Below are 12458 nucleotides of genomic sequence, written 5' to 3' on the forward strand. Positions count from 1 at the left end.
AGGAACAAAAAGAATGTTCATTCTCAATGCACTCTGCCCACATCACTAAACACTGAAAGGCATGTGATACATCACCTTGAAGTACACAAGTCTGTTTAGGCTCCATTCTTTTTTGTTCAATGCAGTTGTGTTTCTTCTAGTGTTTGAAATGTCCCTTCTGTCTTGCAAGTCTGGTAACTTCAGACTGTGCTGTTCATACTTATAACGCCTGTCACAATACAATTTAAAGAAGCTCCACCACTGAACAAGTTAAGGCCACAAAGGAGTGATATCCACACCACACTAGCAAGGTTAATGGCAAAGAGGCCCCAAATTCCTTAATTGCAATGGTTTGACATCTTGCAAGGAGTCCACATTTAATACCACCACACACCAACGATCAGATGTCTGGGAGGCTATTTGCAAGTTTTCACCAGTATTCTACACATTTCTATCAAAAACCAAAAATGCCATTTTCATGCAATTGAAGTAGTTTTTATTTATAGAGAATCGCATCTCCTTTACTTTGTCATGGAAATTGCCGCAAACCCATCAAGATACGGGACTCTAGGCATGTAGTGTAGAGCTGTAATGACCGACAATATGGTGCTGCATGTCAGAATTGGAGGAGTCTAAGCAAGGATGAATGATCGTCAACCTGGCGAGAGCTGCAAAAAATGTTTTGCTTGAAAAAATGCAATTTTGAAAGAGAAGAGTGTTTGCCGCCCTACAAAAGCGACGAGTGCAATGGATGGGCAAGCTTAATTTTAGTTCAACTAAGGATGGCATGTGGAACAGGTATTTAGTAAATGCATGCCAACACAGGTTTGGTCATGCACTGAGTGATCTCTATTTTCAGGTACATTTCTATATGGCTGGAAAGTCGTCTAATCTTTAAAAACTGCAGCACCTTAAATTCTGTATGAACAATGTATCAAATGCAATACACTAACTGCAATGCTGTGTAACACTGTCAATGCAACTCTTGTAATGTGGATCTAAAAACAAATATACACAAAAGAAAGAGTAACTAAGAAGCTCGCTTGATTTATGGCTTCAAAAAAAAGGGGGTGGGAGGGTTCACATAACATCTTAGTTGGTGTGGCAGGTATGCCACGAATAATGCACCAGCCTCCTATGGTCGATCAACTTTGGCTCATTCATTGGGTTATCAATGTAGATCATTGCATCATCAATACAGATCATCAGGGTCTGCACGAGCTATGCTACAACATAGTCCTTCCTACTAAGGATACATTAACCCCAAATATGATGAACTACTGATATCCTGATATATTTTGGAGGGAATTAATGCATTTGTTCTAGCTGGGATAAACTGTACTGCAAAAGTTAGGATGGAAGTTAAAAATGCAAGTACCAAAAGAAAAAGGACGATGATCAATAATGTTTAGAGTGTCATGTGTTTAAATGGTGTTTAAACGGTTACAGGCAATTGTGTTGGCTGGCTCAGGACATGGTAGTGGATGCAGTGAACAGAATGGCATGCATTCCAATGGTATTTATATTCCTGGTGCAAAACTCTAAGCTACACTAACAGGCAGCACCATCACTCCTTGGGGTGAGAATGCATCATGCAAATAAGGTGTTAGCTTTTTCAAAACACTAAGGTGCATAACCATATCAAAATGCGAGATTTCACTCTTTAATTGCAGCAATAAATATTTTGAAAACACTGTAAACAGGTAAGAAGCATCTGGCATTTAATTACACACATTACATACTGCAACACAAGCATAGATAGCACAATGCCAAATGAACTTCACAATCAACATGAAAATTTGATAGGACAGAAATACAGATTGCATCTCCTATGCTCTTACACAAAACTACAAGGACATGTCAAAAATTCATCACATGTCAAAGAACTTCTAAAGGAAAGTTGAACTCCCATTTGGTTGGCCAGCAACATGTGGCTTATATTCAGAAATATAGAATAAATAAATAACACACTGAAAAAATAATATTTCTTCATTGTTCAACTGTGAGGGAATAAATACACTGCAGCACTGGTTTAATATATGAAATGGACAGGAATTACAACAAAAAGCAGCAAGCATAAAATGTGATATCTCTATATTATGCACAGAAAAGAGGTAATTACCCCCTTGCTTTGTGCCTCTTTCATTTAAGCCACCAGAGTTTTTCTCTCCATAGAGTGCGTGATACTCCTAACAATCACAGGAAAATATAACATGTATATTATACGAGAATAAACAAGAGCCTATGAAGGGCTGTCTTTTATGTAAGCATCACAGTGTTTTTACTTATATATTAAAAGTTCTGAGTACTAAAATACATTTGCAGCTTGAGAACAGATCAAGAAGGCGATTTAGCTGAATTGAAACACGTGTTTGTAGCGGTATACCAGTTTTGATAATTATCTGGTCAGCCAAGCTAGGTCAAACTGATCTTCCCACCAGGTAACAGTTCGGCATCATGTTGCATATTTGCGCCACTGTCTAAATAAGTAAGAGTTATCACCGCAAAAAACTAGGCTTTTAGTAGCAAGGCTACACCACACAGCTGCTCATTCAACAAGCCTCATTTACCACCTGGAATATACAAACAACCTAGACCACTTTATCGTGAAGAATCCCCTCGGGGCAGTAGCGTAGCCAGGGGTGGTGCACCAGGCCCATGACCCCCCCCCCCCTGAAATTTCTTTTGCCATGGCATACAGAGCCCGAAAAGACACTCAATCACATCTGCCTGCCCTAACCCCACTTCAGATCAAGGAAGTGCACACCACCGAAAAAAATTTGTGGCTACGCCCCTGCCTCAGGGGAAACGGAACAGGAAGGTAATGAGTGGTGGCAAAACACAAAATTTAATATCATGAAAGTAGCGACAGAAGCTCTGGTTTACGAACAAGATGTTGATAAGTTTACCTCAAAGTACAGTGTATATTAATTTTTTTTTAAACTTTGAAATCACGTGTCTCAATTCTCAGTCAGCACCAGGTCGTGGCAGGGGCCGTGTTCGGCCGCCATGCATTTCCACAAAGTGGACGAGAGATCGTGGGATCTCGCCCGCCCGATAGCTCAGTCCATACTTGGCCACGGCACGTGCAGCCAGGCAGCGCAAAGTCACTTGGGTCTGAGTGCGCAGAATCACCTCTGCAACACCCGTTGTTGCCGCTTCTGCCGCCGTCTCTCCGCGCGCGTTAGTTGCATCCGCGTGCACTCCTGCCTCAATCAAGGCCACAATGATGGAGTGCAGTGTGAGAAAGTCACTGATTGGCTTTTGGTACGTGACGATGGCATGCAGGGGTGTGTTGCGCCTGGCATCAACTGCGTTCGGGTCGGCACCACAACGGAGCAGCAGCCTAGTTGTGTCGGTGCATGGGAAGTGGCAGATGTTCTTGGTGTGGAAATCGTCCACTGGTGTATCAGCACTCACGCACAGGTGCAGCAGCGTGCACCCGTCCCTAGTCACCCTGTCAAAACATGCGGTAACAGATTTTTGAACGTCAAGAACAAGTTGGCTCACATCATTTTGGTGGTGCTACCGAGTTGTGCATGAACTAAAGGCTAGATCAGGCACAGCCACTGTTTTATTGTGCAAATCAAAGAAGCAGGTTTGTGCAATCTTGAAGATACGATGGAGTTTCACACAATCTCACAGAGGGAAATCGAGATAAATCTAGCACCAACAAGATAAGAAACTGATAAAAACATTCCAAGGCCTTTTCCGTGACATGACTGTACGTTCGAACACTGTCCAAAAAATCTTTGCATTAAACTAAAGAAAATAGGTATACCAAAAAAATTGGTTACCAGCCTCCGCTAAAACAAGTCACACTTGTTTTAGCAGATAAAGCTCACCTAAGGATAATTATTATAACAATTACAATAAAGAGCTCCGTGCAGCAAGTTCCTCAGAAGCATGGGTGCCTTGCTGAGTAATAGGTTTGAACTAAATGCTCGGAACCAACTATGGATGATGGGAAAGCCCAAAAAGAAGGACCAAGCTGAAAACAAAAAAAAAGTGGTTAATTTTACCAGACTGAGTGCTTCCAACCACAGAAGACGCTATTTCACAGTATGCTACTTAAGCAGTTTTACAGGTAATCTGAGGTAAATTACGATCCTGAGTAAAGAGCATCGTCAACCACTAAAATGCTGACATTAAGAAGCTTGCAATAATTTTTTTTCAGGTACTCACCGGCCCAACTGAACAAGGCGGTAGATGAGCCTCATGAGCTCGTGCTCCTGACTAGCCGAAGTGAAGCGGAGCTTGCCCACTACCACCAACAAGTACAGGGAAGTCAGCATATTGGCATCATTGTCCTCATCGGAACCGGACTCCAGTTCGTGAATGGAAGCCGACAAAATCTGGGCGACTGCACCAGGTGGCACTTCAACTCCAATGTGCAGCATCTGGCTAAAAACCTGGACACAGGTGACACACCACATGCTAATGAGCCTTTAGCAATGCAGTCAATGACATGCATGATGGGAAGTCCTGTAAGCATGAGAAGGAAGTTTCAGGTCAGTTAACAGCAAAGAACAAAACAGTACAAAAAAAAAATCAGTAAAGAAAGGGAGGGGTGGGTACTAGTCGAGGAGTGGTGTAGCGAAAACGGACAAGCGATGATGAAGACAAGCACACTCCTCAAGTATAAAAAAACAACTAACCCAAGCTGCAACCCTGCTAACTCAAGAATACAAATTTAAATTTATTAAAATCTGGGGTTTCACTTGCCAAAGCTACGATCTGACTATGAGGCACACCGCTATGGGGGACTCCGGAATAAATTTGACCACCCGGAGTTCTTTAACATGCACTTAAATCTAGCAAGTCCACAGGAGTTTTTGCATTTTGCCGCCATCGGAATGTGGCTACTACAGTCGGGAATTGAACTCGCATCCTCGAGTTTAGTACAGCGGCACCTTAACTTCTATGCTACCACGGCAAGTAGCTCAAGAACCCAATTTGTGTGTACACCTGTGAGCAAAGGTACATGGTCCATGACAGTGTGGAAGAAACTAAATTTATTCACAAATGAGATGTAAAAACTGAGGAGTCCAGTCGAAATCTTAGTCTTTGATAACTGTGCAAAACAAGTACAAAATTTGGAAGAAGCAACAAGACAAGAGTTGATCGGTGCCATGTCCAGTCGCTCAACCAACTTGCCCAAATATGAGCTCAGGTACACTGGAAAGCTTGCAATGCTAAGTTCATAGTGAAGTCCTCAAATTCGAGCTGCACTAGTAGGAAGTGAAAGAAATCGGCATTATTGCAATATCCCTCAATCCATACACATATGATGCTTTTGCTCAGCATAGCATATCTGTAGATAGTGAACACCCAGAGTACTTCTCTTGCATGTTTACAATAAGTGTAGCTTACATCTTTTTATGGAGAATTCTTGGCAGTTTTCATTAACATATTAAGGATAGCTCAGACTGCACTGGAGATGGCAAAAATGCAATATACTACAGTTTGCTTGTCTACATGAATCAGTTGCGCCGATTGCATGTTTTGAACACATCAGAATTATGTGTTGCCTGCCATTATGCTGGACGAAGATGCAACTTTCTTAAGTAGCGAAGCAGTGGCACCAGCTGTCATACTAGCAGTGAGAAGCACTTGATTTCATGTTTATCCATGAAGTTGACATACGGCACCACCGCTCCTCCATCACTGCCGCAGTATGCATGTAATTCAGGCTTATTCCAGATAAAATGGGCAAGCAGTACTACATTCGAGCACAATATTAATAAGCGAAATGAACTGTGAAATGCAGCCATGCTGTGAAATATTAGCATCACCCAGCATTATTTTTAAAAGAGCAATCTACATCTTCCTCTCTTATACTGAAGCAGCATTTGGTATAAAAGGACCTCTCCACTTACTTGGGCAAATCGCAGTAAGTCCTTGCGCAGAGGAAGCCTGGCAGCTGATCGCAGTCGAAGAGCATGCAGCCATAGTTGCAAGCAGCGATCGAATGCTGCACTGTCAGCAAACACTGCACCCCTGCATATCATGGGTAAAGAAAAGTGAAAGTCTTACTACTAACAACCAATGGCAACCAGAATAACAGGGAACCACACACTTGAGAAAACAGGCACAGTTAAGCAACTGTGATCTAGAAGCAAACAGGCACAGTTAAGCAACTGTGATCTAGAAGCAACCTGTGATCTAGAAGCAAACAGGCACAGTTAAGCAACTGTGATCTAGAAGCAAATACTACAGCATTTCGCTCCTAACAATACAAGGTCAATTATCTAAAGGTGATCACTTGGATAAAAACTAAATTCTAGAAGAATCTTAGTGCCACGACTTCTCTCACACTATTTGCGTTGTACGAATTCTGGTAACGATGCTTTACCTTTGGAGGTTCATCGCCTTACAGTGTGAAACTATGTAAGAGGTGCCTCAGAATAATCAATAAGTGGCACCTTTAAAAAACAGTACACAAAAAATAGGATTTGCAGCAAGAGCCTACAATAATTACAAACACATCAGATATTGTTTTTGCTCAATACAACCCATTTCACAATAAGTGCTTGTTCCTGTATGTTCTTGCCCTACCTACCGGTTGTTCACTCCTTGTACATGTATATTATTTCACAAGTGTAACATTCTCATGCAATGCCTCACCTAAGGACTGTGATGTACTCTAAATAAATAACAAGGGCATTATGTAGGAGAAATGGTACAGCGTTAAAATACAAAATGTATCAAACAGAGGCTGCTAACATCATCAAGAACACATAGAGAGGAAAACTAATAACAATCTCTATCGTATTATCAGCAAAAAGCTCACAACAATGGCAAAGAAAAAAAACGAGAGAACTACCTAATGACGCACTTTCTACAAGTGCCCACTGGAACAAATAAGGCAATTTCCTGCACCCTGTAGCTAAGGGGGTTACGGCTACTTTGCATCCTGTTTGTGCACCCATTCACCAGAAGGGAAGGACACGGCTGAATGAGCAGTTCACGCTCATCATTCATTTGCATGAGCCATTGACGTTCGTTTGCCACTGGAGCGGCAGCCATGCATTCGCCGCCTCTAGCTTCCACCGGGGCAAAAAAAAAAGCTGCAGTACAGCGCACGTGTTATGGAAATAACACTGTGTCAGCAACGCACCAGAAAGCATCCATTGTTCGGTATATGAGGGGGCATATAATGCCAATTGGCTTTGATAGGCACGAGCTAATGAAACCAAGGAAGGCATAGGGGACATTATTTGTAGCTTTTAACAGTAGTGCAGCAATTATGACACAAATGGAAATTGCATTAAAGCGAACGAAAAACTAATTGCCGTCGGCAGGGACCAAACCTACAACCTTTGAATGTGGTAGTTGCAACATATGATATAGTAGTTTCTTCTAACTATGCTGACCTGGGATTACACGAAATAAATATACAACACTAATTTTCATGGACGTTGCATAAGACTTAAGCTGTCATGACCCAAGCTGGCACAGCGCCATAATTATGCAGCATCTATGGTACATGTCCCCCTTTTTTGTTCTCTCTTCCTTTCTTCACTACTGTTATATTTGCTCGGTAGTTGGTATACATGGGAGAGGGTAACGTAGACGTGCTGCTATACTAGTAGAATAATGACACCCCTCAAACAAGTTAGAATTGAGGGCTGCCTTATCCACCTCCGCCTTATGGGCAAAAAGCTCTCCCTTTCTTTAAAATTTAGCTTTGTTGGTTTTTACAATTGTCTAATATTTATTAAGCAAAAGCAAACTGCACCAATAAATTGCATAACACATTTGGGAGCAACCCATGTGCGAAAGGCAAGATTCTTCAGCATGAAGGGTAATAATAATGCACACGGATGCAGATGGCGGTTCATTCCCTGGTCCATGTTGACAGTTGCACCACATACTATTGAACCTAGAGAGCCTGCTTGATTCTCCCCCTATTCATAGTTACAAAACCGAAAGTACCCGTACTTTTGGCCCATGATGCAGCGTACATTTCTAAAATGTTCAATGCTTCATAGATAATCAGTGTTTGACCATTGGTGAGTTTAAGACAACATGACTGCATGTGTAAGTTTCTTATCAGGAAGCAAGTAATTGCAGCATCTATGCAGCAGTTACAAAACCGAACGTACCCGTACTTTTGGCCCATGATGCAGCGTACATTTCTAAAATGTTCAATGCTTCATAGATAATCAGCATGTTTGACCATTAGTGAGTTTAAGACAACATGACTGCATGTGTAAGTTTCTTATCAGGAAGCAAGTAGGTGCAGATATTCACTGTATCAGTGGTACTCACTGCAGCCACAATTACAGCATAGTATGCTTTCCTACTGCCCGATAATGACATCCAAGCCATTCTGTTGCTACTCTACAGCAATGCATGATGAGAAGAAAATGCACCCATCCCCAAATTTAGCTGCAGCTGTTAATTTACATAATCCATGTATGTTGAATGCTATATCACCTAAAGTATGTGCGTAGCTGCTGCCACGTAATGTCCCTACCCATAGCACGTTCATTTACACATAGTGCATGGCAAAACAAGCAGCAAGGGTAGAGATAGTTAGCGGGCACTGGCAAAAGCAGGCCATACAATGTAACATGTTAGGCATAGAACAAAACAGATAATGGCTGGTGTTTCGATGATCAACATCTTACTAAGAGGGCTATTAGAAACCCAGGCTACTACGTCGTCGCACCTATAGACAACGTGGTGTGGCAGCTCCGGGTTGTGCTGTCCCAGGATGCGCTCACGGATCACCAGAGACTCCATGTGCAGGGCATGCGGGTCGTCCCTGATACTGTACAGTTCGTCGAGCGTAGCGCACTCGACGCGCGAGTCGTACGCTGCCACAACCGGGCCGCACTCTTTTTGAAGCCGGGGCTCGCGCTCCCGCTCCCTCATAGCCAGCTCGAGGTAGCGGAAAGCTCGCTCCAGGCTGTAGTTGTCCTTGTCGTTCGCGAAAGACGCGCCTAGCAGTTCGAGTGCGTCGATCTTCTCGCGGCGCGTGCACCACGGCTGCTTGACGAGGTACTCCACCACTTCGGCCTTCGTGCGCTCTGCGGCGGCAAGCAAAGGCGTCATGCCGATGCCGTTGGCCAGAATGCGGGCGTTGCATTCCAACAGCTCGCGCACTATGTCCAAGTGCCCGTGCTCGGCAGCGAACTGCAGCGCTGTCGCACCGCATAGCGCCTGCGTGTTAGTGTCGGCACCGCGCGAAAGCAAGTAGCGCACAACGTCCAAGTGGCCCTTGTAGGCGGCGATCATGAGACAAGTGTTGTTGTACTTATTGGGAATGTGGATGTCGGCACCGTGCTCCACGAGGAAGCGAACGATGTCCAGCCGCCCATCGAAGCTGGCCGCTCGCAACGGCGTCGATATCGTGCGCGTCGGGTGGTTCACGTCGGCACCGCGCAGCACGAGTAAGCGGACGATGTCCAGGTGTCCTGCACCGGCCGCGCACCATAGGGGAGTTGCGCCCTCGATGACGTATCCGTCGAATTGGACGGTGCCCTCCTGTTCCAGTCCCACCGCGGAACCGAAGTTTTCCAGCAACGTCTGCACCACCGGCCGATGTCCGTTGCGAGCTGCGATGAGCAGCGGAGTGCATTTTTGTTCCTTGTCCACCACCAGAGAGCTTAGGTAATCACGGTAATCGCATTTTGGCACACTGGCCAGCAGGGCGAACAGAGTCACTGGGAGACCCTCGCGAGCGGCACAGTAAATCTTGGAGCGCAGAGTCTCCTTCGATTCGTCATCCATCGTTTTGTTTGCGGCAAACTAGGCTGCCGGTACTGCCGTGCTACGACGTACTTCTTCAGAACGGCGCCTAACAATGTCGAATAGTCATTATTTCACGGACGGCTTCCCATGTTTCGACAGAGCAAACCATCCCACGATCGCGTATGTGACGTAAACAAAAAGAAGAGGGAGTAGGGAAGGGGGAGCAGCATGCGACCGACGCGCCACTACAGAACACTCGAAAAAATGAGCACTAATTGACACGCAAGCTGTGAAAACGTTTACTTTATAAAAATTTGCTCATGCATGCCATTGAAGCACGGTGATGTTGACACTCAACTAATTCAATACCCGTCTACACGCGGGACTGTCGAATTATGCATACGCTCACGCCACCAAGAGACTTTGAACAAACTACGCAGTGCCATCACCGATGCCATTTGCCATAGAGTTAATATAGTCAGTATATTAACTCTATGCCATTTGCATAACAAAATATTCGTTCAGCCCACCGGTAGGTGACGCGACAATCTCACTACGATGTCTTTGCACAGGTATTGAAGGCCTGGATGAGTGGTTGGGCAGAGAACAACAACGTGCTCACAGACTTGCAGAACGGGTTCCGAGCTGACCGACGGCTGGAAGACAACCTCTTTGTGCTGATGCAAACCATAGCAATGGCTCGCAAGGAGTCCAGAAACCTGTATGGTTGCTTTCTTGACGTAGCTAAGGCATACGACAGTGTCCCACATGAATCCCACCTATGACCTATTCCAACGGATGGCAGATGTCGGAATGTCAGAAGTGTGGGTCGGCCTTATGCGACGGCTGTACAAAGATAATTCGGTTATAGCGTGCTTTGACGGAGCCCAGTCCAGACCAGTAATGGTAACACGGGGTCTTAAGCAGGGCTGCCCTCTCTCACCCCTGCTATACATGATTTATGTCTCTGGACTGGAACATAAGCTCCTAGCATCCAGTATCGGCTTTTCATTCACCCACCTGTACGATGGAATGTCTGTGACTTGGAAGCTGCCAGGTTTAGTTTATGCTGACGACCTGGTCTTGCTAGCCGAAAGCCCAACGGACCTGCAACAACTGGTCACCCTCGCTGCGACCCATCTGTACCACCTGGACCTGGCCTTCAATGCAAAGAAGTCTGCTGCGCTACAGTTGTCAGGCTCCTACCCTACTGCCGACATATACCTGCCAGGAGGAGATCAGATACAATGGGCCACTGAATATCGGTACCTCGGGGTGGTATTGAGCACCTCTGGTGACTTGTTGGGGTTGCATGAAGAAAATCTGCGCAAGACTTCGCAGAGAGCAGCAAACGTGCTGCGCCGGAAAAGCCTATGGGGATGCAACCGTTTCCTCCTCATCCGCGACTTGTGGAAGGCTGTTCACGTCCCAGGCCTCACATTTGCCAATGCCATACTGTGCCTCAGTGGGACAACCAGGCAGTGGCTGGAGCGTGGCCAACGGGAGGTGGGCCGCATGGCCCTTGGATGCCACGGGCGTGTCGCCATAGAGGCCATTCAGGGTGACCTGGGATGGTCCTCATTTGAGGCGCGCGAGGCGAGAAGTAAGGCTACATACGAAGGACGCCTGCGACTCATGGACGACGAACGGTGGCCCAGGCGACTGTTCAGATATGCGAGCCTAACCGGCACACAAACGCAGTGGTGCAGGCGCCTGGGCAACCTGAAAAGAAAGTTTGGCTTCTCTGCAAAACCTGTGATTGAGGACAAGATGTACAAGTGGGCCCATGCCGTGAAGACGCAGGTGTGTGAGGAGGAGACGGAGCAGTGGCGGCGTGCCATGGAAAATAAATCCACACTGCTCACATACCGCACTCACAAGGCTGACATTGGCACGGAGCCCCTTTATGATAACAGCGGTGGCAGTGCACTCCTTTTTGAGGCACGTGCAGGAGCTCTGCGTACATTGGCATACCGTCGCAGGTTCGACACATCTGTGGACGTGGCCCGGGCCATATGCCGAATATGCGGCGCTGAGGAGGAGACCACAGAACACCTCGTCCTCCGCTGCGCTGACCTGTGCCCGGGTCACGGAGAGGGCACCACTTTCCCGCTGGCACTGGGATTCCGAGGAGATACGGCGAACACAGCGGTGGCCAGAGCCGTCGACGTTACAAAACAGAGATTGGTGGAGTGGTGGCGCAGAACGCGCAAACAATGCCGACGCGCAGACAATGTAGACGTTCAGACAATGTCAATGTAGCCGGTCTGAAAGGAGACACTGGCTGGCTGTTGCAAACGTGACATTTCGTTATGTGTGTGTCTATCACATTTTTTTTTTCTTTCTTCCTTTTTTTTTTGGTTAAGGCACTTGACAGCTGCCTACCCATTACAAAGGGCAGGACCACAATTCATCATCATCATCATCATCAAACAAAGCGTTTTGCTTGCGGGTTGTTTAAAGGTAGCGTCAGTTTACGTCAAGGTTTACGTGTATGCGAATATCGTAGTGCTTCATTACTTCATATACAAGTTGCGAATGAACCATATTTTCGTGTGTCCTTAGTGGTAAAATATTAATGAGCACGAACAGATAATAATGCCAAGGAAAGTATATCCGGTAGAGCATCGGACGCGTTATCCGAAGGTCGCAGGTTCGGTCCCTGCCCGCGACAAGTTATCTTTTCGTCTACTTTTCTTTCTTCGCATTTACATTACATTTACTACTAATAACATCCCCTATACTTTTCTTGGCATTATTGTCTGTTAGTGCTTATT

General features: G+C 45.5%; 1 protein-coding gene across 1 annotated transcript; it reads right to left on the reverse strand.

Annotated features, from left to right (window-relative positions):
- Positions 1-1629: 1629 nt before the first annotated feature.
- Positions 1630-9864, reverse strand: LOC119388085 (protein fem-1 homolog B). The gene is made up of 4 exons (XM_037655710.1): positions 8657-9864; positions 5859-5979; positions 4165-4391; positions 1630-3436 (listed from the first exon to the last, which is right to left on the reverse strand). Exons 1-4 carry the CDS (start codon positions 9718-9720, stop codon positions 2947-2949), a joined length of 1902 nt encoding a protein of 633 aa, XP_037511638.1. The 5' UTR covers positions 9721-9864; the 3' UTR covers positions 1630-2946.
- Positions 9865-12458: the final 2594 nt, after the last annotated feature.

This window comes from Rhipicephalus sanguineus, chromosome 3 (genome assembly GCF_013339695.2).
Source record: "Rhipicephalus sanguineus isolate Rsan-2018 chromosome 3, BIME_Rsan_1.4, whole genome shotgun sequence".
NCBI classification, from domain to species: Eukaryota; Metazoa; Arthropoda; class Arachnida; order Ixodida; family Ixodidae; genus Rhipicephalus; species Rhipicephalus sanguineus.